Source organism: Pygoscelis adeliae, unplaced genomic scaffold, assembly GCF_000699105.1.
Source record: "Pygoscelis adeliae isolate BGI_AS28 unplaced genomic scaffold, ASM69910v1 Scaffold14, whole genome shotgun sequence".
Lineage (NCBI taxonomy): Eukaryota > Metazoa > Chordata > Aves > Sphenisciformes > Spheniscidae > Pygoscelis > Pygoscelis adeliae.
This window is the reverse complement of record NW_008825109.1, coordinates 17,103,150-17,128,897: the sequence shown is the minus strand read 5'-3', so window position 1 is coordinate 17,128,897 and position 25,748 is coordinate 17,103,150. Positions and strand designations below refer to the sequence as shown.

At 40.4% G+C, this 25,748-nt stretch overlaps 1 protein-coding gene across 1 annotated transcript in view; it reads left to right on the top strand.

Moving 5' to 3' along the window:
- APP (amyloid beta (A4) precursor protein) overlaps positions 1 to 25,748 on the top strand; it is a 185,283-nt gene that overhangs the window by 132,822 nt on the left and 26,713 nt on the right. The window contains exons 11-13 of the mRNA XM_009327797.1: positions 615 to 743; positions 2,846 to 2,945; positions 22,478 to 22,699. Of these exons, the coding sequence (XP_009326072.1) occupies positions 615 to 743; positions 2,846 to 2,945; positions 22,478 to 22,699 (451 nt within the window). The remainder of the gene's footprint in view (positions 1 to 614; positions 744 to 2,845; positions 2,946 to 22,477; positions 22,700 to 25,748) is intronic.

Sequence of the window (25,748 nt, the reverse complement as noted above, 5' to 3'; positions counted from 1 at the left end):
TTGTTGCTGAGCAGTGTTTATACTAAGTCAAGAACTTTTCAGCTTCCCATGCTCTGCCAGCGAGGAGGTGCACAAGGAGCTGGGAGGGGGCACAGCCAGGACAGCTGACCCAAACTGGCCAAAGGGATATTCCATATGATATGACGTCATGCTCAGTATATAAGCTGGGGGGAGCTGGCTGGGGGGCAGTGATCGCTGCTCGGGGACTGGTTGGGTGTCAGTTGGCAGGTGGTGAGCGGTTGCGTCACTTGTTTTTCCTGGGTTTTGTTCTTCTCTCTCTGTTGTTGTTTTCCTTTTCATTACAATTTATTATTATTTTATTTTATTTCAGTTATTAAACTGTTCTTATATCAACCCATGAGTTTTCTTACTTTTGCTCTTTGATTCTCTCCCCCATCCCACTGGGGGGGTGGGCAGGGTGAGTGACTGGCTGTGCGGTGCTTGGTTGCTGACTGGGGTTAAACCGCAACAAGTAGTCAGACCTGCCTTCAGAAGATAGCTGCAGGCACCGGCTGGCCAAGTGCTTTTGGTTTGGGATACATCTCCAGTGCAAGGAACTAAAACGTGTTGTTTTAAACTAAACTGATTTTTTTCCCCCTATTTCTTCCCTGTAGCCTCGTCATGTATTTAACATGCTGAAGAAGTACGTGCGTGCTGAGCAGAAGGACAGACAGCATACTCTCAAACACTTCGAACATGTCCGCATGGTAGACCCAAAGAAAGCTGCCCAAATCAGATCTCAGGTAATCTCCACTGAGTGTTAATGGGGTCATGTTTGTTCATAACCACTGTGAAGTTTATGTCAACCTATTTTTTAAAAAATACCTGACTTTTCTGTGGCCAGCTTTACATGCAATAAAAAATAACCTGCATTCTAGCAGAAGATTAAGGCAAAGTGATGTAGGAGTAGAGTGGGTATAATTTGTCTTCTGAGAAGAACTGAAAAATAGGATTTCTGTCTATCCACACGGTGAGTCAGTCATGGGCATTTCCTGAGGAGTCCTCCAGAGCATTAATGCCCAGAGCCTTTATTAATGCTTTGGTAAATAGTACCTCTGGGAAAATGTCAGTAATAGATTTAGCGGCCACATATGGTTATGCTTCCCTCAGCTGAAGTGGCAGAACCAGAAGTGGTGTAGCCATCTGACTGCAACCAACCTTTCTATAGTCATTGCAGACGTAGTTGTAGCATCTACAAATGTGATTACTGCGATGCACTCAAGTTTAACATGTTCTTTTAAAATAGGCATTGTAGTTTGTGGCATTTTAACTGCTGAATGTTACCGCAGTCCTCAACGTGTATGTTTTGGAACAGCTTTTATGTTACCTTCATAAATCATGGAGGGTGAGAAAGAAAAAAAAAAGGAAAAAAAAAAAAAAAAGACTGAAGACGTAGCTGGCTTTCAAAACCGCAATTAAAATTGTAGGCACAATGGAAAAACTGTAAAAAAAGTGTGCCGTAATCTGCAGAATCAGCTGCTGTTCCCTCTGCAGGATGCAATGGGAAGCGCTGTTCCAGCCACAGTTTTTGAACTGACTGGCATTGCTAAAAGACAAATCAAAACCATATACCTCCCTGAATGGCACAATTCGCATATTAGACTTCTCAAACATCTATTCCAGCCAGACTTGTACATTGAGGTCATGCTGTCTTTAAATTGCTAGAGTTAGAAATGCACACTTCTAACAGTCTTCTGCAGTGACGGTTGTCTTTCCCTTGTCTTAAACATTAAAGCATGTCCTTTTGCATCTAACATGAGTTTTTAGTTTCTAAAGCACTGGATTATTTAATAACAAAAACCAGTGAAATTTTGCAGACTACAGATTGTATGGCAGCACAGGGGAAGAATGGAAACTGACATTTAGATACAAGATGTGCAGTGTATTGCTTAGTGTATCATCGTAGGGATGAGTATTTCTACAGTATCTTTGCTTCTTGAATTGGTCAGAAGGTTGGGGGAATGTAGGCTGGAGGATCTGATGGGGGATTATTTTCAGTGGAAAATGGAAAACTATTTTGTTCAAAAGCATAAATACTATATTTCACTTTGAAGAAATCATACCCTTTTTTTCATTGAAATTGCTCTCTGCAAGCCATTTCCCTCTTTAGGCCTAGTTGCCCTGTCAGTCTTCTGAGATGAACCTCAATTTCCCTTTCTGCTGAAGAGAGGTGATACTTGTGGAGAATACCCTGGGGGAGCATAGATCATGGGATGTCGTGACTCAACCCATAGCAGTGTGTGGGCACCTGAGGCAATAGAGTTGTAACCACGTGAGACAATGCAGTAATGCTTCTGGGTGGAAATATTTTTGTTTTCAACTGAAAATGTTTGCAAATGTTTTTACCAAGAAAACTGGAGCTTTTTTCAGAGCGCACTGTTTCTTTTTGCAGTATTAGGATAAAGGAAAAAAAAACCAAACAGCTGAAACAATTTGATGCAGCAATCATTGCGCCTCACTTGGTTTGTGTGTTATGTGGAAACTTACGGGTATGGGCAAATGTAAATGTTACTGAAGGGTAAATGAGGCTGTGGATTTCTGCCACAATAGCTGCTTGTGTACATGCTCTGCCCCACAGCAAATGTAAACCCTTACTTTAAATAACTGCATTCCCATGGGATTTCAGGTAGTTGCTATGGAAGAGCATCTAGAACACTAGTTTTGTAGCAGCTGTAGGAGGGAGGTGAATTTTGCAATGGATTTGACAGTTTCAGTACATAGAGCATACTGAAATCTTATACCTAGCACAAGTTAAAACTGTCTTGCTCTCTGTAACCTATAAAATTTGTAATAATGTCAAATTAGCAGTAGTATTCCCCTCCTTAAAATACTTTTATTTCCATAGGTTATGACACATCTACGTGTGATATACGAACGCATGAACCAGTCTCTCTCCTTCCTCTACAATGTGCCTGCTGTGGCAGAGGAGATCCAGGATGAAGTCGGTATGCAAACTATTAATGTAGAAAAAGGGAAATATTGCTGTGATGAGAAATTACCACCAAAAGCTAAAATACAGCATCTTAATTCTATTGATGTACTGTCCCAGCTGAAAAATAGGAGAGTAAACTTGCCAATGTTCTTAAATTATAATGAATACTTGGAAGACAAATCCTGTATAACCCGTTCAGTGGCATCATCATATTGTTGTAAACGTTTTCCCTGAAATAATTTAATTTACATTTGGAGCCTCCATGCTACATGGAAACAGCTATTGACAGTAAGATTTAGCAAATCCTTCCTGGGTTTGGATATTTAATTTACATGGTAAGCATTTACATTATCTGATGTAGATGTTTTGGAAGTCCCCTAGCTAAAAAATTAGTTGCAGACCCAAGCATCCGAGAAAAGTGTAAGTATCAACTGGAAGTTGCTAAGTGCAACTTGGCAGTATCTTCCTGGTCATGCATTTGGTTCTTGGTTAGTTGGTCAAATGGGTACCTTCTCTCCTCCCATTTTTTCCAGCGCAGAGGCTGGGCTGTGGACCAGTCAGGTAGCAACAGTCCCACGTTTGCATCTTCCTTGAGTGCTGTCACAGCAGATAGCTGTGAGGGAGAATGGTATTTCCTCCCGTTCAGGTTCCTGCTCTCGGCTGTGGCATTGCTGCAACTGAGATCTTCCCGTCGCAGCACTCGGACTCTGCTGTGTGCTGCTGTTACAGCAAGGCAACTTCACGTAGCCTATACTAATTTCAGATATAGCCACAGCTCCGGGCATCGTGTTGCTAATGTGCTTCTTTAAGAAACATAATACATGGTTGAATGCAAAGGCCGGAGATGAGACAGTCATTGTCTTTGGAACAGCTTTTTTTCCCACAAGATATAATTGCCAAATGGCAGTTAATGGCTTAGTTTCACAAATAACCAGCTTCAGCTGACTAAAATTATTGATTTCTTTAAAACACAAGGGAGAGAGGCGTGCCATCGCGGTAAGGATTAGGATGCATTTAGGACACAGGGAGGGGATGGACAGGGGGTAGTGGTGGATCCATTTGCCTAAAGCACAGGTTAGGAAGGAGATGTGCTTCTACTTGTTGAAGTGGCTTGAGAGGGCTGGGGATGAGATCAGGAAGTTGGGGAAGGGGTTGGGAGGAAACAAGAAGGTAGCTGAATTAGTAATTATCCTTCACCATGTGTTTCTGTGCTCCACAATTATAAGGCACAATCAACAGTCTCAGTCTGTAGTTGTAGAGCGCCGTTTGGGGGAACAAACTCCCACTTTGAAGTGACATGGGAGCAAAAGTCTATTAACTGCTAAGTGGTTTACAAAAATCTGACTCCTAATCTCAAACGTAATACCAATTTTTAGAGGAAAAAAGAGCCTAAAATTAGTAGGATATTATTTCCTAGTAAGATGAGAGAAGCTAAGATATCTCAAAGAAAAAGTCTATCACAGTCTCTTGAGTACTTTTTCCCTACCTTGATTTTTTGGTGGTTTTGGGTATACTGAAAATTCTTCAAAGCATTGCAGAGTTTAAAGCAATGAAAAATATGTTCTCATACTGGGAGTTACCAGGCAGCAAAAATTAAAGAAGGCAGTATCAGATCTGGGCTGTACTAGATAAAATAGTTTTCAGTTACGGGAAGAAAGGCTATTCTCTTTCAGTATGAACATTCTCCTTGTTGATAACATTGGCTGTATACTTGGTTTTACATACTGGTTTTAATGAAAGTTCGTTGAGGTCATTCCCATCTGTTAAAGGAGACAGTATCCTTCTAGCTTTGAGCACTGATCAGTCTGTTTCACATTCTGTTCTGAAATTATTGAATTTCTTAGTCTCTGTACTCTTCCTAAACCCATGGCAAAGGAAATCTATTACAGCTGCAGAACCTGTGGAGAAGTAAAATACTAATAAAATTGCACTTTGTAAGATTCCCAAGAAATATTACAACTCTCATTAAAAGGACAAATGTTTCATTAAATACCTTTTGTTAGAACCATTGACTTAGAAAGTCTGAGTCAGTGGAAAAGTTGAAAAATAACCTAGGTGAGAACATCTCACACACATAGTATCTGAATAATAAATTACATGTAAGGAAGAATAGTTGAAAATAGTTCTTCTCTTAGGCTGGGATGCAAGTTAGATGGCTAATGTTTTACTTCAGGTTTTTTTGTTTGTTATACTTTCGGCTTCTAGTTCCACACTTTACTGCAGAGTTCTTCACGAACAGTTTTCACCTTGAGGAATGAATAATCTTTGCTTTAGAAGACACAGCTCTACAAAGGTAGCTTTTTTCCCCTAAATTGAACAAGTAGTTCTGTGAGCAGCAAAATAAATGAGACCTAGTTTCCTGTGAATTTGTACCATGGGTTTAATCCCTCTTAATATCTAGTAAGGTGCTGTTTTTCACTAGGTTTTCTCATTGCTAGAAATATTTTGCCCTATTTTGCGCAGTTTCTCCATTATTAGCTGTTGAAAAACTTGAATCTCAGGTCTTGGGATTTAATTATTTTTTTAGAAACTAAACTAGAAATACATAAAAATTTTCCTTATGTCTTTCTGACAGTCCACTACCAAAGGTTCATCATGAGAAACAGGTGATGTTCTGTCATTGGAAAGTATACATGCCTGAAGATAAGGTGCACGCTTGTAATTTCTGTCTGTTATTTTTGAAGTCTTTATGCTGAGCAATGAATTTTAATTACATGAAATAGAATCTAGAGTTATTCCTGGAGCATAGCAGTTGCATAGAGAATGTTTTCTTCAACAATCTGAAGATTTTTTTAATTAATGCTTGGTGATCAGATGAATCACAATCTAGCAGTTGGACATTTGAAGTTCCTTTAAAATACAGGATATGTTTGAAGTTCCTACCTCAAAAGGCAGGTTTACAGCCATAGTTTTAAGGTGCGGAATCCAAAATATGAAATCCAGCTTCTATGCTAAAAGCAGCCTTTTAAAATTTATGGTTATTTTCAGAACTCCAGCAGAGATAGTGGCAGGAAATTAGGGTAAAATTTAAGAGTTGTAGTCCTTATCTGCAGGTGTTCATCACCAGTTGATGTCGGTTGGCTTAAACAGAAGATATCTTGATTTGAGTATATAGATGCATAGGAAGACCCACAGCACTCCGAAGGGTAGAAAGCAGCACTTACATGAAGTGAGGATTTCTTTGCTAAGCATTTGACCGATGTGTAATGTGCAAACACCCTGTTAGGGTGACAGGCACGTATTGTAGCAGCAAATTCCAGATGCGTAAGGAAGAATACTGCTGCCTGTCTTTTGTTCATGTTGGGGCAGGGGAAAAAGGATCAGTGTAAGAGTTGCAGAAAGGGGTCTGTCTAACCATAGCTGTTATGACAAAGCTTGGAAAGCATAAGCAGGTCATTTGTGTAGGAGACCATTTGGCATTCTGGCTGCAAATGATTTCTCAAGGGGCAGTGATGCATATGTGCTACAAACCAGGTCACTCTCGGCAACTGATGTAGTTCTTGGTGTTAAGTGGTGTTTCTCACGGGCAGGAGTATGCCCCATGAATAGGAGAGTGGCACAGAAGATCTGAGAAGAGATATTTATTGGCATACTGTAGGTGAGCAGATTATTTGGTTACCTTGGTATTTGTACTCACCTTTTCCCTCTGATAAATCTCATATGCTATTTAATATGTACAAAAGCTCAGAGAGAGCAGTGGCAGGCTTTAAGAGAAATCAACAGTTCCTTTGAGCACATCCTGCTTTAAATCCTTATTTGATTAGATTGCTTATCCATGTATGTAAAAGGCAGTTTATTGCTGGGAGTGGCACAGTAGGCACAGCTTCCGAATCAGAAGCCACGTCAGAGCTTTGTGCATCAGTCAAATGGGCAGGCGGTGAGCTGAATTTTTAATTCTGTCTTTGCTGCTCTGCTTCCAAACTGATGTCCTCAACTCCATGTTTTCTAGCCCACCCCTGATGAAATATTCCACACCGCCTACCGCAGCAGTATCACAACTAAGCTCTGAAAGATTCAGTTATGAGCAATAAGTAAGAAAATACGATTTCATCTGTCCCTTGACAAATAAAATCAAGCTATTGTTATTTTATTATTCCGTTCCACTCTGCCTGTCCCGTTCTTCTGCAGCATGTTCTGGATGTCACACTCAGATTATATAGCTGGGAGAGAGGACAAACATGGACAGACCCCAGATGACTGCTTGCATTCAAATGCATACAGTGTGCTGTGGGTCATCTGCTATTTCAAGTATTTGTGTGCTCCAGCTTAGCATGACAAAATTTGAGCAAGAGAGTTTTGCCTCTTGACATTTGGTTCACAATTTCCTGTGAAGACTTTATTAAGTATTTTTAGAAAAAGCTGTAAATATAGGACTAAAGATGTCTGAAGACTTGCTTTCTTTTAACCCTTCCTCTTTAATCATTAGGTCCCTATACCTGTCAGTCTGCATCTGTGGAGGGCAAAGTTAGCGCTACCTCAGCTGGTTCTGGTCTTTCAGCATTTATAAGACTAATTGTTGATTTCTTGTTTCTAGCTGCTAATTTTGACCTGTAGTCAATCTACAGCCTTGCTGCATTTCTTGCCATGAGTTGAATTAGGCTGCTGATCTCCATTCATTCTGTGGTATCCTTCTTAAGAAGTTTTTGAGGGCATTAGCTGCTTGCCGCAGACGGATGGTCCAAAACGACAACCATTGCGGTTTGGGAATTTACATTGCAAAACAAAAACACACCCTTGGGGGCTTTGCAAAAGCAAATTCTATGTCTGTCCTGTTTGGTGACATTTCTTTTGTGATTTTCTTCATCCTCTCCCTTAAAACGTTATGTTTTGAATATGTAATTAGTAATGTCTTTCAGACTGCAATGGGACTTCTCAGTGTCTTGTTTTTCTGTAACTCTTCCTTGTACTTTCTGTCTGAAGATTTAGCTGAAGGGAAGAACTCTACCTTCAAAAAAATATTTAAAATCATGAAGCGATGCTTAGGATTTCTGCACTTTCATTTGAAGCCGGGTTGACATATTGAGGTATCAGAAAAATAAAGGGAAGTTGACGTAGATTAAATGCATCAATAGCTTGTTAAAAAGATGTTGTAAGGTTACCAAGGGTATTGGAATGGGCTCGTACAGAATGGTATAGTTCATATCAAGTAAGAACAGTAATTACCTTATGACTCAATTTCAGTAGATTACACTAGAAAATTCTGGAAATTGCTTGTTGGTCATGGAGGTGGCAGTTCTAGTCTGCTTCATGAGAAGCAGTTCTAGTCTTCCTCTTAGACTAGAGGCAAAAGTACTGGTAGCAGTTGCTTGATGCAATTAATGTCATGTATCAGAGTGGTTGTAATGCCTTCCCCCCCCCCGCCCCGGTGAAGGAAAACAGGGATGTTGAAGCATGGGTAAATGAATAAGCACTCTAGGATTTATCTGTACTGGGACAGGCCAAGTTCAGTGAACTGGCATAGAGAAAGATGAAGAATTGTCATCAGTGGTGCTCATTGTCAGGACAGTTGGGTTTTGCACCAGTTGACAAACCTGCTTAATACAGTCAGTGTAAATCCTTCTGGGTCTGTCTACAGTAGCGTTTTAGCTCACATAGGAGTACATTTTGGTAACAAATGTCTCAGTCAGCCCTGTTTACTCTGTTGTTCCACTTCACGACTTGCTAGTGTAAGCATGGGTTCTGCCTGTTCTTGAAAACAGGCACTGGAGAGGTCCGTCTGGTTGTTAAATACAGGCACTTTCTAGCAGTAGATGGAGGTGCAGAGAAGCACGCTGAGGACCGGGAAACTAGAGATGTTCTTTCTGAAGAAAAGCAGTTCTCTGGTTTTGGTTATCCATACTTTCCAGTTGGTATTTATTTTCTCTTTTTAAAGGAGTCAAATGGAGTTGAACTTTTTATCCAGGGTAAAATAAACAGCCACAAATCCAGTGTGCATCTGCAGTAGTTACAAAAATCTGTAGCTGAGGAAGGTTGGACAATTCCTGTTAAGTTTTATACTTTCTGCTGTTCTGGAGGTCAATGGAATTGTCGTTTCTAAATTGCCCCAGGCACTTGGCTAGTACTTGAGAGGGAGCGTCTTCAATTTTGGACACAAGGGAATGTCATCTTTGCCAAACCATAAGTGTTGAATTTCCACCCTCGTCTTTTTAAAACCAGCACATTTTTCCGTGGCAGCAATTCTTCCATTCAGATTTGATCGGTATATCTACACCATACAGAAATTTCTCAGTAAACTTTAAACAGATTTTCTGGAAGTAGTACAATTATGTGCAGGTCTTACCCTAAGGTACTGTAAAACCTACCTTCTAGTTTCCAAGAGACCGTTTGGTGTGTCTGTGCTGTATGATACAGGCTTACCATTCCTCCCGTTCTGCTCTGCCCTTTTTGCCCATAAGGATAACGTAACTGGAACAAGCAGTCAAAAGCAGCCTTCAGAGAATGTGTATTTGCACAGGTACCCTGGAGTGACTTCCAGCACTAACTATGCCTGTGCTTTCTCCCCATAATTGACTTGACATATTTGTGCATATCCAGTAACCTTAGCTATCCAAAGAAAATTTTGAATTTTCTGTGAAGTGGTTATTTACCTTTAATCTTCTCCCTTGAAGCCCTATAGCATTCAGTTGAAGAGACGTTTTGTTAGCACTGTAGCAAAAAATATGTTGCTGGGTCAGTGGTTAAAAATATTAGAATTCTCCCACAAAAGCAAATGAATTCTGTGTTAAGCTTTACACAGCAGCATTTAGATAGTTTTTGTATGCTTAAATACTGACATGATACGGCCCAGATGGACTGCCTGGTAGGCAATTAAGACCTCTTCCACCCAGGACATTGATTTTCAAGACATTTGGCTAGTTTTTATAGATAGATAGAAACACACACACACACACTTGGGGGGGGAGGTGTCAGGTGTTTTTTTTTTTTAATCATCACAAGCTTGTGGTCTTTACTAAGCCAGCAGTTTTACCACTTTGTTGCCTCTATAAAATGTTTTTATAATGATTTAAATGCCATAAATCGCTCAATAAGTTACCATTGAGCTTTTTTTTGGAGCAAGGTGATGTATTTTGTTTATGTGGGGAATCAACCGATGTCACAGAATCACAGAACAACTGAGGTTGGAAGGGACCTCTGGAGGTCATCTGGTCCAAGCCCCCCTGCTTAAGCAGGGACACCCAGGGCCAGTTGCCCAGGATGTGTCCAGATGGCTTTTGAGTATCTCCAAGGATGGAGACTCCTCAGCCTCTATGGGCAACCTGTGCCAGTGTTCAGTCACCCTCACAGTAAAAGAGTGTTTCCTGATGTTCAGAGGGAACCTCCTGTGTTTCTGTTTGTGCCCATTGCCTCTTGTCCTGTCACTGGGCACTACTGAAAAGAGCCTGGCTCCATCCTCTTTGCACCCTCCCTTCAGGTACTTATATACATTGATGAGATCCCCCCCAACCTTCTCTTCTCCAGGCTGAACAGTCCCAGCTCTCTCAGCCTTTCCTCACAGGAGAGATAATCCAGTCCCTTCATTATCTTTGTGGCCCTTTGTTGGACTTTCTTCAGTATGTCCATGTCGCTCTTGTACTGGGGAGCCCAGAACTGGACACAAGCACTTCAGGTGTGGCCTCACTAGTGCTGAGTAAAGGGGAAGGATCACCTCCCTTGACCTCCTGGCAATGCTTTGTCTAATGCAGCCCAGGATACCATTAGCATTCTTTGCAGCAAGGGCACATTTATGGCTCATGTTCAACTTGGTGTCCACCAGGATCTCCAGGTTCTTTTCTGCCAAGCTCCTTTCCAGCTGGTCAGCCCCCAGCATATATTGGTGCATGGGGTTGTTCTTCTCCAGGTGCAGGAGTTTGCACTTCTCGTTGAACTAACTAACTGTCCTCCCTTAGTGTATTATATTTTGGTAGGCAAAGGTAGTTGCCAGCTGGAAGGACAGTTCCGTGTTGCTGAGGCTTTGTAAACTCTGCATGCCATTCGGGAGCTTGGAAGAGCTGAAGAACCTCCGTTACTTCTCCAGGTTGGAGACTGAGCTCTGTCTGCTAGTAAGATATGTCCTTTGCTGCAGCTTAGGAGAGAAGGGAAAAAATCCTGGAAATAGATCCAACATTTTCCTCTTGTAAGCATCTCTTATTTTCTGTCCAGATTATTTAACTGTCACAGAAAATGAGGCAGAGAATAGTAGATGATTGAAATAGATATAAATGCACTTCACTGACATTGATGTTCTCAAATGCTTTCATTAGTAGCATACTATATCCTCCCCATCTTTTGTAGCTAAATGGTCTATTGTGTCTTGTCATGGGCACTAACGTTCTTCAGAAAAGATACAAATCCTGATTTTTGTGTGCACAAGCCCTCTTTTAATCTCATAAATATTATGAACATGACTTTAGTCAGTGAAAGAGCCAGCTTCCTCCAGATCTTACAGATACTGTGAAAAGGATAAATGGCTTCACATGACTTTGGATTGGGGTGGCTTCTTCATCAGGGAAAGATACGGGACATCTTGTTTTCCACCTGCTTGTCAGAAATTTCATCAGAATAAAAAGGTCTTAATGAAGTTTATTAAGAGAATGTTTTTCCTCTGGTTTGAAAAACACTGTTCTGTTTCACTTGCACCTTTAAGGAAATACAGTCTTGTGATCCAAGTGTTAGAACTGAAAACCTTGAACTTCTGATAATAATTATGGACTTGTAGATTATAAACAAAGTTATATATTATTATTTCCTGGGCATCTGCTATTTCAGTGGGTATTTAAATCTTTCATTCTAAATAATTCATCCTTTAGCAGGGGAGGTTTAAAGGTGTTGCCTTGATTTTCTTCGGGAGCTGATGGCTAGAGCACTCTGTCCTGCATTGGTAGATCTTTCTTGAAGTCTCTATTCGGTATCCTTTCTGTTACTCTAGCCTGAAGTATTTTTTCATAGACACTTCTCTTTAAATAGCAAGTTATCATCCCCACCGCAGGTCCCACAGGAAGTTTATGACCAAGAGACCACTCTGGGCTCACAGTGGCAGCAGGTTGAGGCTGGTACCATGTCCACTTCACAGCTTTTTTTTTTTTTAAAAAAAAGCTTTACCCCTCTGGGGGAGTCTGCAGGTGACCTTGTGCACAACGCATTTTCATCCTAGAATTAAGAAAAAATGCACTAAACTTTGAATAACTGTTCGATGGTTGGTTGTATTCTCTCCTGTTTTTTCTTGTTCGATTGGATGCATGGAATGCGTGGATTTGATGAGGATTTTCTTCTAACTCTCCAGTCATTTCACGTGTCATTTTCTGGCATCGTGGAGACAACAGGCTGAGAAATTCTGTCTTGGAGAGCATTGATTCTGCTGGTAGAGGGGCTACAGTTGTATGAAAATGTTGAATATATAGGAGTGTGTGTATTATTTTAAATCAGTGTACTGGATATGTTTGATTTTAAAAAGCATTGTAGGTCAGGATTACCTCATAGTTACAGATTGGTTCATAAACATCTATTTGAGTTGATTTCGTGCTCTACTGTGCCTTTGGTGTAAGCGAAAAGGAAAGCTGGAGCACTTGTTTTTGAGATGATACAGATAAAGCACGTGGTGGAACTAAAATTGTTTTAAAGTCTGATTTTACTGTTTTATGAAGCGGGATGGCTTCTGTTGGCCTGTCTCTTTTGTATTCCCTGATAATACCTTCTACCATTATACTTTAAGAAATTAATAAGTTAGTTCATCATGTGTCAAATTTAAGATGTCATTCTTTTATTGGATGGATAACAGAAGTCTGAAAAAATCTTGCAATTGTCCAGTTTGCAAATATGATCTGAGAGCAGATCAGCTCAGATGAGCTTGACGTTCTGAATGCATAGTTTCCGTTCGGATCGGGACGCACTGGCTCAGTGAAACATTGCCCGCTTACGGAAATGTCATTACACTTAGATATCGAAAAATTGCGTGATGCAGTGAATATATGTGTAATTTCATTCATAAATATGTCATCTTCCTGTCATCTTAAATCAAGTTAAAATGATGTCAGTGTCCATGAGTACTGAAGCAGGCCAAAATTGTGGGAGCACAAACACCCTAACAAAAGCTTCCGCTTGGTACTTGCTGTTAAACGATGGATTTTCTTTTCCCAATTACTTGGTTTGGAAACACAGCTGTATCATTCTGTGTAATTCACTCTAAGATCAGATTCCTAATAGGGAGTGTTAGATTGTGAAAGCAGCAAATTAATCATCTTAATTCCTACAGGCCAGCAAACTGCAGGTGTCCAATGAGAACCAGTTAGACTGTCTGCACAAGCTGTATATTACAGCTTTATATATTATATATTACAGAGCTAGCATGTCAGTCGTCGTTCCCAGAGCAGTCTCTGGAATTGTTATCCAGGGGAATTCAAACACTGAAGTCTGAAATGCGTCACTGTGGGCAGGTATCCTGAGGGGGAGGGCTAAATATGCCTCTAATGCAAATGGTGTACTAAGTTTTGCTTTACTCAAGTGTAACTTTCTCTTCAGATGTGCAGAGTGAAAACTCACAGGTGCTTATTATTGCCAAGGGTATCTGACATATTCTTGCTAGGCAAGCTCTTACTATTGGAATAAAACGGGAAAAGAATTACTGAGGTTATGTGTTTTTACAGAACAGCTGGATTGATGGAAATGTTGCAGTAATCTCCTAACAGTCAGTTCCCATGCATGTGGGATTACAAATGAAGCAATCTTTCATCAGCGCAGCTTTTTCCTGCTGTGTGATTCTCATATGCCCAATTTAACTGAAAAATGCGTTTTCCTGTATAGTGCTACCTAGGCGGGGTTCCAGTCCTTTCGCTCTTCTGCTTCCTGCTGTTGGATAATGCACATGGAAAACGGTGTAAAAGCCATCAGAATAGGCCATATCCCACTTACTAGATGTATTTGCTATATTTAATAAATGTGTCTCTTTAGAATACTCAGACAACCCATGATACATTTGGCCTATCAAGTGCTAAAACTGCCATTAATAAATAGGCAAAATATATATTTTTGTCTGGAGCAGATGCTGCACAATTCAGTTTTGGTGAATTCTGATTTAAACTATTATAAGTGAGTCAAATCTAAAATGCTCTCTTACGACCAAGGGACTCAGGTGTGACAAATTAATGTTCAGATTTATATAATCTTATGGATTATTTAGTGATTCCCAAGCTGCCTCCAAGTTCAGTACATATCAAAAATTGTTGTGGGTTTTGTACTCTGACCTTTAGAAGTATGTCTAGAAAATGATGGGTAACTGACTTTTTTCAGGTGTTAGAAACAGGTAGGGTTTTAGGTTCTACTGCAGGTTTGAGTTTTACTGTGTATTATAAGGTTGGCAAATAAATCTGATAATTTTTATCAGTAAATAAGACTGATACATAATTTATAAATAATTATTTTCAGAAAATAAGAATAAAATTCTGTAGCAGTTATTCATATAAATGTTTTTTTGCAGGGCAGTTTTACTTATAAGCCTTAAGCTACTTATTTAGGATGGAAATGTGCTTGGCTTTTTGTACTTCATACAAGACTGAGGGGGAATAGTGAATGCTGATTCATCTGGCAGAAATGTCAGTGACGATTGGGGGGGGCTGTTTATTTGTTTTATTTTAGACTCTTCAGCCTAGTTTGAAGGACTTAATGATATGTTACTTTGGAATTAAATGTGGAGTTAAATTTAAACCTGGGGAATTTGTCACAGTGCCTTATGTGGATCAGGATGATGACATACAATGTATGTTCTTCATTATAGTATAGAGTTTCAGTTCAATTTTTTTCCCAAGCATTTTTTAATATTTCATCTTCTACCTTGATGTTAGGTTGCCATCGTCTTACCTGGAGAGGAACTTTCCACATGCTAGTACAAAATACTGTCTCGTTCAGAATTTTTACCCAAAAGAGTGCCCTAACATGGAAGTAGGATTTTTCTGCATTTTAATCCAGAGCTTTTGAGCTGTGAATGGTGAATTATTTTTCTGAGACAATATTATTAATTTAACCAAATTGAATGAGGAGGGGGTGAGAGGAAGGGAAGGAGACCACAGAAATGAACAAAAAGGCTTGAAGTTGTGAAAAGGAAGAGCAGGGTCTTTAACTTCTATTTAATAACTTCTTTTCAGAGATAACACAAGTTTCTGGTTTTGGACTTACTTTATCCCACAAACTCTCTTTAATACTCTGCTTTGAACTGAAGGGGAAATGCAGTCAATCAGATGACTGGCTGTTAAATATTAAAAAAATTATAAATGTGCACACATCTATAGCCCTATATTGATACTTAATTTTAGCTAATAACTAATTTATGTAGCTGTAAGGTAGCTAAGGGTCTGTAGTAATTATAATATTCTTTCACTGAAGGTAAAGAGTGTCATAGCAGCCTTCTTAAAAATTAGACAAAATTTCAAGACCTTGAGTTTTATAGCAGGCTGTAAAAATGGGAGAGGATGATTCTGGTTCTTCCTTGATGAAGCAGTGTGGAAATTCTCATGAACCTTTGCTCAAAGCTCAATTACGTAGCCATATACAAAACTAAATTTGCATTGAAGTCCATCCCTAATGAAAAAGACACCTAGGTTGTATTGAAATTAATCATTAGGTGGTAATAAATGTTTTCCTGAATTTCTCATGCTTTGAACACTGTTCACTACCAGAAAACCTGTTATAACATGATCTACCTGCAGAAGGACAATTGCTCTGTATCTAAGTTAAACACCTTTGGGTTTTTTTTATAATTTAAGTCAAACAGTCAATGCAAGGCAAATCTAACTGAAACGTTATTACATGTACCTGCTTACAGGAGGAGATTCACTTAGGTTGTTTTTATGATATGATTTGGGAAACATTGAAATCCACATAAGCTGAAAGAGCAGAAGCGGCTAGAAATGGGAAAGAAATGAAAGTGATAAAGTTGTGATTTTTTTTTTCTAATATTAGAAGCATGTTCTTTGTAGTATGATTCTAAATATTGCAGCTATTCTTAAATTCAGAGGTGTATTTCTTCTAAAGTTTGGTTCTTAGGCAACAGGGCTATGTCTAAGGCTATAGGGTGGTTATTCTCTTACTAACTTACAGGGAAAATTTCTTATGTCAGCTGTTTCATAATACCTTAAATGTTCATTTTCTGAGAACTTGAAAAAGGAATAGTCTTTTCACCTTATTGAACAAGATTTTCATACACGTAAGACATTTCTGAAATCTGAAAAACTACTGCTGCTACTTACTCTTGCCCTAGTGGTGATGCCTCTAAAGGATGGAAAGTAAGAACTATGAAATACTGTTTTCCATGGCTCTTGCTCTTTCACTCTCAGTTTAACCCTGAGAGAAAGACATACTGCACTGTAAAAGTTTCCAGATAAGACGACCTGTGGTGTAATTTCACAGGTGAACCAGGAGAAGAGAAGCAGCTTAAATCTGATGGGGTGGTCATGTTTCTCTGTCAGTCTGGATCTGAGCATTACAGGTTGGGGTCATTTCCAGTATTTCGCGGTAATGATCTAGCATATCGCTCTTTTATCATCATCTTCAAAGCATGCAGGCAACAAAGCCACCCTCACACCTTCCAGTAGGCAGGTCACTTTCAATAAAGTTCTCATCAGAGTTGCTCTCTAAATTATATTTGACTTGTACTATACAAGTGTAGAATTAGTTCAACACTGAATACCACATAATTGTGTTTTGCAGCTTGATAATATTATAATTATGACACCTAGTAGTATGTAACATTATAGTCTTACAATGCTTGATTCAGCAAAACACCTTAGAATAATGATATGCTTGAAATTCAGTGGAGCTTAGCTCTTTGTAGTTAGGCACAGACTTCGGTGGGATTAAATTTAAGCACATGCTTGAAATTTCCTCTGACTCAGGCAGAGGCTGGAGGACACACCCATGGTATTTTCTGGTATATTCTTTCCTTTCTCCTTTTTATATTTCTCTCCTTTCACCTCTCCCAGTTCCTCTGGGAGGAACTCCTACTTAATGCAGTAAGTTATGTATATGAAACCCACAGGATATACAAGTGACTTAGCTGCCTTTCAGACTCTGTAGAATTTGCATTCATCGCAGGTACAGAAAGCCCTTTGAACCGTAAGTGTTACCTCTCTAAACTTGTGCTACTAATACTTTGTATTTTGGAGTTCCCTACATAAACCCTTATTTACTACACATCTCAGTAGAAATGACTTGTTGGGGGAAATATATGTGCTTTCTGAATATGAAATACATCTGTTCATTTGCATGACGTTTGTGGAAGTGCTACTAGCGTAACTGTGGGTTACAAGTATGCTGTCAGTTTATGTAAGAGCTCTAATGTAAGTGCAGATATACAGGTAAATGATGTTTTGGGTTTGTTTTGTTTTAAAGTATTCACCAAGGCAAAGTCTTTAAGGAGGTCTTGTTTTCATATTTACCAGTTTGAGGGAGTTTTGATTCATACAGCTGACAAGATGCAGACATTCAAACTTAGTTAAAACCTGACTGCATTACATCAGTGCAACTCTTTTGGGCACATGCTCGTGTTGAAGATTATCAACTATGACATATTGAATTAGCCCATAAAGTAGGCGTATAACTGAAAGCTGCATCTAAACATGTTACCTCTTATCACGTGCGCTGTAATAAATGATTGTGTAAATGTTCTTAGTGAATCCTAATTGTCACATACAGCATTTGCATGATTTAAACTGTCTTCAAACTGGTATAAGATAATATGTGTGCACGTGCAAATGAAGCAATTGCTATGACTCAAGCACTCTGCAATTTCTGCCATTAAGAACAATAAGGAGGTTGCTGACACTTTTTAATTTTGCCATTTTGAAAGCACATGCTCAAAAGCAACTGTAACTTTGGGAAAAACACATGTTCAGTTCAGCCTGAATGGTGACTGATAAGATGATGAATATGAGGCAATAAGACTCTACATTTGTACCAAATTGTTTGAGCTGGTTCCCAAACCTGTATTTGTTGAATCAATATATATTGTCACATAGATGTCATTTTACAACGGAAGTTTGGTGTTGGGTCAAAAGTGTGGCACATCATTTGATGGTGTCTTAATTAGTATTTAGAAGAGTGTTTTGGGTGCACTTTGTTTCTAATCTGGTTTAAGACCTTAAATTGCTTTATAGAACTTCCAAAATTGCAATTGCCAATTTTAAAGCTGCTTTTCAAGTAAGTTCAAAAGTCTTGCACATGATAGTGACAGCAGAGCTTTTGATCTGGTAGATAGGCTCCTTGAAAAGAAAACATAACAAACACATATTAAAATTTTAAAATTACTTTTGGAAATTTTAAATAACGAACTATGAACTAAATAAAAATGGTGGTTTGAAAGATAACTAATGGATTGCTGGAATTCCAGGGCAGCAAGTGGAGCTGTTCCACATGAAACTTCTGTCATTAAGCTATGCCAGTTAAGGGCTGGGGTAAGTATGCCCCAGAGTCCAACATTGGAAACAGTGTTGTATGCCAATAAAAAGTAGATAAAGTTACAAAATAGCATGGTTTTTGCCACTCTAAGACTCCATCACCTCTGTTGGGATTTGTCATGGTGTCTTTGCTAGTACAATGCTCTTTGCAAAGCCTTTCAAGTAGAATTGTGGTCTAGGGCCATTGTGGATGAATGGCTTCTAACAATCCAGCGTCCACCAGAAGATTTTGTGATAAATTTTATTTCTTTTCCTCTGCTCCTTCTTTGCTTTTGGCTCCGTGTGTCTCTTTGTGGGATGAGAATGGTCTTGAAAGGACGTTGTTGTGGTATTACCCTTCTATCTAGTTCCCCAAACGTATTTCACTTCAATTTTTCTAGATGTTGAGTAGTAATGGCCCACGGGGAAATGCCTGCAGTGAGCTCAAGAATGGGTGACACTTCCTTCGAGATGATAAGTCTGAGAAGCATTTTACTGAAGTACCAGAAGTGAGCCTGTCTCTCATCCTGAGAAAGAAAGGGTTTGGGTGGCTGAAGGGGAACTTTGGGTGCCTGAAGGAGAAGCAGCAATTGTGTGCCCTCACACCAAATGCAGAGCTGCTGGGAGGTTTGAGGTCCCAACTAAGTGTGGGTTTTTCCCAAGACCTTGCTTGCTTTTGAGCACATGCTCTCAGAGGAACAAAAAGTTTCAGCATCCTCCTTATTATTCTCGATGTCAGGACTTAGCAGAACACTACAAGGAGATAATGAGCCGAGCAACAACAGCAACAAAGTTTATTATAGGAAGATTGCCATGGGGTTTTTGTCCTGTTGGTTTGACGGGAGATTAAATTTTGAAGAACAGCCTAGAATCTCTGTTTTCAGCACCTAATAATGAAGATATTCACCACACAAAGAAAACCCCTGAAACAGCCTTGGATGCACATCCTAGCCTCCAGCTGTGTCTGTACTCCCAGCTTATTTAGGGAATTGTCTTTTGCAGGGTGGGGGAATTGAGGTGCAAGCTGTGAAAAAGGGAGGGAATGCTGGGTAACAGCGAGGCTGTATGGCTTTCAATTAGTGTAACTGATGATTCAACTAGCCATCAATACTCGGAACAAAATCAACGCTGAAAAATTGATCTTGGATTTTGCCAGCTAGTGTCGATAACTGGAAATCCTAGGGCAAACTTTTTTAGCAGTTCAGAGAATGAAACAATTGTTTGCAAATAATTTACTCAATGCAGACACAGCTGCCTCAGTCTGATGGACTCCAGCACAGTTTCTAAGCTAGGAACTTCCAATTTCTCACTATCGTTCAGTGTCTGATTCATCATGTCAGATGGGCTTGATTCATTTTGGCCATTGTTCCCTTGCTTGTGAAATGGATGCGATCATAATCTGTTGGTTGTAATATCTGTCCGCCTCACTTGAGCTATTGTGCTGGTCAGTTAATGTCCGTGCTGTGCACCGCAGCCGAACGGGAAACAATGGAGCCTGCAAGCGCTGGCGACGACATGCTCTCCCAGTTGGGAGACTTTGTGTACGCATCGCTCCCAGCCTCTAGGGATTTGGATATAATCACGGTATCGTGATGGGAGTCGGGTGCCCCTCGTTGTCAGTCTGGCAGGCCCAGCCATGCCTGCGCCGTGGCCTCCCCCTGAGCGCCATGCCAGCCGTCGTGCTGCTCCTCCGCCGCCCGAGGCTAGGTGCTTCTCCCTCTGCTCCTTCCTCTCTGTGCACCATTTGTCCCTTTCCAAGGGCAGGAGCTGTCTGCAGGTAACACAGAGTACCTTGGCGGTGTGGAACGGACAGGAGTTGTGGAAGATCAGCACTGCCCAGAGAAAAGAGGCGGCTGAGGCACAGCACCCCCAGCGCTGCTCCCTGCCGCCGCTGTGTGGGCTGCAGCTCTTCGCAGCTGCCCCACACGATCCCCTGGGGATGGGGAGGACAGCAGGAACGAGGGGAGCTGCACCCCAAAACCATTGCGGTTTCTGGGTCCGAAAGGCTGGCAGGCACTAAGATGCTCAGCGGCACTGTAATGCTCACTTTCCTGTGATTTGTGATGACTTGGTATTATAATGTGCTCGGCTGGTATCACCTGTGGCTCCCTGCAAGGCACTTGGACACCAGACTTCTCGCTCAGGCCACTATCATCCAGCTCCTTTTTTGTGAAGTCTCTTCATCCCTAGCTAATGAAAATTAGCATCTGTCATGTGATACAATGTCTGCTCAGAATATCGAGGTGCTTCACCTGTCTCTCCTCTGATACAAGGAGACACTTCAATTTGATAAAGGATTAGTGTAAGTGCAGTGGGGAGGCAAAAATTGGACTTGCCTTCCATGCTGAAGATTTATTAGGTATCTTATAAAATAATATTGTTTTCAGTAAAATGAACACGAAGGGAAAAACAATTCAGTGTTACTTAGGCTTTCTGTACTGTCCTAGTAAGTCATTCTAAAGAACAAATTAAGTCACAGAACTAAATTTTATATACACATTAGGCTTACTGTCTACTAAAGCAATTGCTGTTTAAACAGAAAAAATTGTTTTTAAAACATTTTACAAGATTCAAGACCCATATTCGCCCCAGGGCTGGGGTTACAGCTTCTCGTTTAGTTTTGATGTTCCGAATTTGCTGTAGTAATGGGGTGGCAGAGAGTTGCATCAGCTATCTCACTAAGAGGTGGTCTTAAAGAGAGGTATTGCAGAGCAGAGCCCTACTACATTATCACTGATAAAAGCACTGAAGCAGTGCCAGCTCTAATGTTCGTGACTTTCCGGGGATCCTTACTGAGGGCTGCTGAATGGGTGCAGTGTACTTCTGTGGTGGTACGGCGCGGTGTAAGGTTGGTAGGGAAATAACATTCAAAAGATTTTACTGAGGGCTATAAAACTCTGGTGTGCATAGAAATGTAGATGTACTTCTCACTGATGATACTGGGAAATAAGTGAGCCCCTACAGAGTGACATAAAGGGTCTGTCAAGTAGAGTGGTGATTCCTGTCCCTGACTCGCTACAGGTTTCAGACGTGGGTGTGAAGCAGTGACAGTCAGGGGGTCCTCAACAAAGTGAAAAGAGAAGCCAGTCTTAATAAAAGCTTTTGTATCATCAGCTGTCATGTTTGTGCTCACGTGTGCAAGCACTTGCGTAACCTTTACAGTCTTTGATTCTGAACTATTTAGCTCTGTAACGCCTGGGTACTAATTACATTGATACATTATTAGCAGTTTTCTTATTCATTGCAATTGCTTGCTTACTTTAATGTGCTCTTGTGCACCAAGTTCCCTCAAAGTACTTGCAAGTAGTGTGTTGCTCCTACAAAAAAAACGGCAGTGAAGGGGAAGAAGAAGAGTAACTGAACTTTTGGTGGGAGAAGGGAGTTGGAATAATGAAGCACACACAAACTCCAAGCTTACTTTTAACGCTTGAGTTGGACAGTCTATCCTATACACCTGATGGAGCTGAAAAGTGCTTTGATTGTTCTCACCTTGCTTAAGTCCAGGAAAAAACAACCTAGATAATATTGCACAGCTTTAGGTCCTGGTTGGTTGTAAAATAATTTGTCTACAGACACCTATTACTACTCTAAGATTTTCAGCAAAGAACTACTTCAGTATTTTGGCAGAGTGACATACGTTAAAAGTACAAATGTTTGTTCAGATTCAGTGTGTTATAGTAATCCAAATTTAATACAGTAGCTGTTGTGGTGAGGTAGGATTTAAGAGCCATGATGAGATTTCATAGCATTTAAGAGGAAGGGGAAATAAAAAAGACACTCCTTCCTGTGGGCCTCTTGTGTGTTGACTTATGGCAACATGTTGAGTTGAAGGGAATTGATTTGTGCTTCTTTTAAAATTGGTGGAGAAGAGTCCAGGGACTTGTAAAGCACAGACCTGTGATCTCTTATGTGGTGGCAATGTGGGTAGGAAATGGTATTGAACAATTCTGGTTGATGTTTCAAAAAAAATACCTTACTTAGCAGCAGTGCTTATCACAAAGTTTTGACTGTGCCAAGCCTTTATGTTTTTCTTTATCATAAGAAAACAGAATCTCGTAACAGTAAATTATTATTTTAATATCATTGGAAACAGGTCCTCAGAAATGCCAGCTCCTTCAGATAATTTCTGTGTTGAAATTTCTTGCAGATGAATTACTTCAGAAAGAGCAAAACTATTCTGATGATGTTTTGGCCAATATGATCAGCGAACCCAGAATCAGCTATGGAAATGATGCCCTCATGCCTTCATTGACGGAAACTAAGACCACAGTTGAGCTTCTTCCAGTGGATGGAGAGTTCAGCCTAGATGACCTTCAGCCATGGCATCCCTTTGGTGTTGATTCTGTTCCAGCCAATACTGAAAACGAAGGTATGTACAACAGGGGGAGAAACCACAGAATATTCTGAGTTGAGCTTTGTGATCTCTCTTTATGTTGTTCCCTGAAAATTGACGTCTTTCTGATGTAAGCAGGATAGAGGTTCTCAAATCTAAGTTTAGAACTGGTCTGCTGTGTCAGCTGTGTCTCTTTGGTGGAACAGAAAATCCTGACTAAAATTTGGAATTTAGACACACAATAAATTTCGGTGTTCCAGCAAATGATGAGTGACAATCTTATAAAATATGTGACAATGAGCTAAGGGAGATAGATAAGCTGTTAGATTTGTGCCATGATGAAATGAGTGTTTTAGTTAAGGAAGAGCATTCATAATCATATGAACTTGATTACAGATCCAGCACAATCCTAGTGTGAGAGTTGATTTCATTTCCCCCCCCACACTGGTTTTCTGGAATGTGCTGCAGAAATGTTCCTGCATACTCAGCAGTGCAACTGCTTAGTGAAAACTTTTTTCCCGAGGAGTATTTTATGTTGCTCATGGACTAATTTATTGAAGTGACTGCATAATACTTTAATAATTTATGTATAATCTGGAATTGGTAGTTTACTTAGGTGCCGGAGCCAATTAATTAGAAACCTGAGGGACTTCAATCATGTCATTCAAGTTCTCCTCCTATTATGTTTGTTTTCCTTTATCAGTTCAACTCAGTGCTAAGTTAATCACAACAGTGAAAGTTTGGTACTGCAAAGCAGCAGTAGATTCACAGAGGCTGGAGCTACAGAAGTCTTTTTTCAGGCAAATTTGTGTTTTATGGGTCTGTGATTTGTAGCTGAACTGCACAGACTTTAACATCCTCCAGAAGTCTTTTGAAATCACTGTCTTAGCCTATACCTGCTCTCAGAATGAGTTTTGCGACCCACCTTACGCAGTTAGTCTCACTCCAGCATGATGTGTGAGTGACTGTGGGCAGCTGGGTGCTTGGGAGACGAAACACAGGATGTGGACATGGATTTGCCAGGTCTAGTATTGGTGCCAGGTGAAATCAGTGGAGTCAGAACCAGTTTTGTGATGAAAGTGGGTCATCCCCAGGAGACAGAGAAGTCTAAGGTCAAGTGAAAGAAAAGACATGGCTAGGATATGAGCGAAGGTCAACAAACGCATGAGGCAGAAATATACCCCATTTGAGGGGAAGAGGAGAAGGCTGGTCAGGAGTGGGGCTAAAATCAGACCGCCAGGGAGTCAGCACTACAGGTAGGGACCAAGAAAAAGAGCAGAGAGAGCTGGAGCAAACTGAATGGACTGGCCAGCAGAAAGAACCAGAAGACGGTGACGAGGACTCCAGACATCCCTGGAGGGCACTTGCAGCCAAGTGACGTGCTGACCAGCTGAGAGCAGCTGGCTGGAGTGCATCAGGTGCTGGCGAGTAGGACAAACGGCCGACCAGGCTGGCAGGCTAAACTTCAATTTCCTGGGGAATCAGCTGCAGCTCACTATAGCGCACATGTCAAGGCTGTCTGCCAGGAGCAGGGCACAGTTGGGCTGGTGGTGTCTGTCCTGCAGGAATTTTCCAATACAGCTCTCGCTGCAGTTTTTCCCATAGCTGAGGCATACAGGGCATCAATTTCTATACCCACTGCCTGCTTTCATGAAACTTGAGGAGGGGGGGGAATTAATTACTTTTCAAGTCTGTCCTCCCAGCTTTCAAAATGTAGTGATTTCAGTCACCAAGTTCAGAAGTTATTAGGTAGACAGGTGCACCCAGACATACCCACAGTTTAATCACACAAGCCTTTTTTTCCTTCAGAAACCTGGCTAAGCCCAGAATTAATAATGAAAGATACATACTTCAATGTGACACTGAATTCCCATAGGCAAGTATACTGGGCGTGGTTCTTTTAAAATGTATGACAGCAAATAAGAAACAAAAACTCTCCTGCCTTGAATAACATAGTGTTTAATTATGAATCCTGAGTATTTTAATGCACTACATGGTTTGTTGCAGGACTTCTTAATGTTTACTGTGGGAACACCTTTTAACTTTCATGCCTTTAAGTAGTTGGGGATTAGGTTTTTTTTTTAAATCAGGTTTGTATTTGTCATGAAGTTAGCTCAGCAGACAATTCTGTTAGGCCAACAATTATTAGCGTTTAAGTCTGCTCAGTTAGAAATAGAAATTATTTGACCACTTAAACCTCTTCAATTCCTTCTTGTTTCCCATTATACTTCTCTGTCATCTACCCAAACCACAATGTGGTTAATGTGATCATGCCTACAACTCCTTCTTTCTCTCTTTAGATACTCTCTCTATACCTTTGCCCATAATATCAAAGGGGAATTTCACAGCCTCATCTTTTTCCTTTGTGTTTGTGTCCCGTATCTTTGTTCCAGAAACCCAGGACTAACTGTGCCATTTGTCCTCACTTCCCATGTCTGTTTTCTTCCATGGCCGTGGTCTAATCCCAGGCTTTGTCTAAATTGCTTCCAAAAACATGTGTCTGTCTTGTTATAATATGCTTTGGAAGTAGCAAGAAGTAAATAACAATTGACACAATTTTCTCCTTCTCTTTTTTCCTCCTCTTCTTCACTGAAGGTCTTTTTACAGAGTCTGTTTTTCACACAGGAAGTTCCCCTTCTGCAGGGAGGTTTTTGTATTTTATGCAGTACTGAGCAAGTCATTACTGTTTCTTAACAAATAACCGTTGATCAAAAAAGGTGTAAGTTCAAAAATCATGTGCTAGAGAAACCTCAAATACTGTAGAGCAACTAACCATTGCAGTATTAGTGACGGTCAGCACCTCTTGCTGCTGGGAGATGCTGAGCATGCCAGCAAACGTCAGAGAACTGAGCGTCTCAGGCCCCATTTACTTGGGTGAGGGCTGGTGTTACTCAGCACCATCAAGAAAACCACTGAATGTTCCATGTGAACAGCCTGGTATCTGGGAAATCTGCTGAACAGTTAGTCCAGCAGATTTAACAGAGACTACCAGAGGAGTTTCAGATGGCGAGCAAGTTACAAGTTCAGTTATCGATACTGTTTTGGTCTAGTTTGAAAGCTGAAGTCAACTTTTTTAAAACTGCTG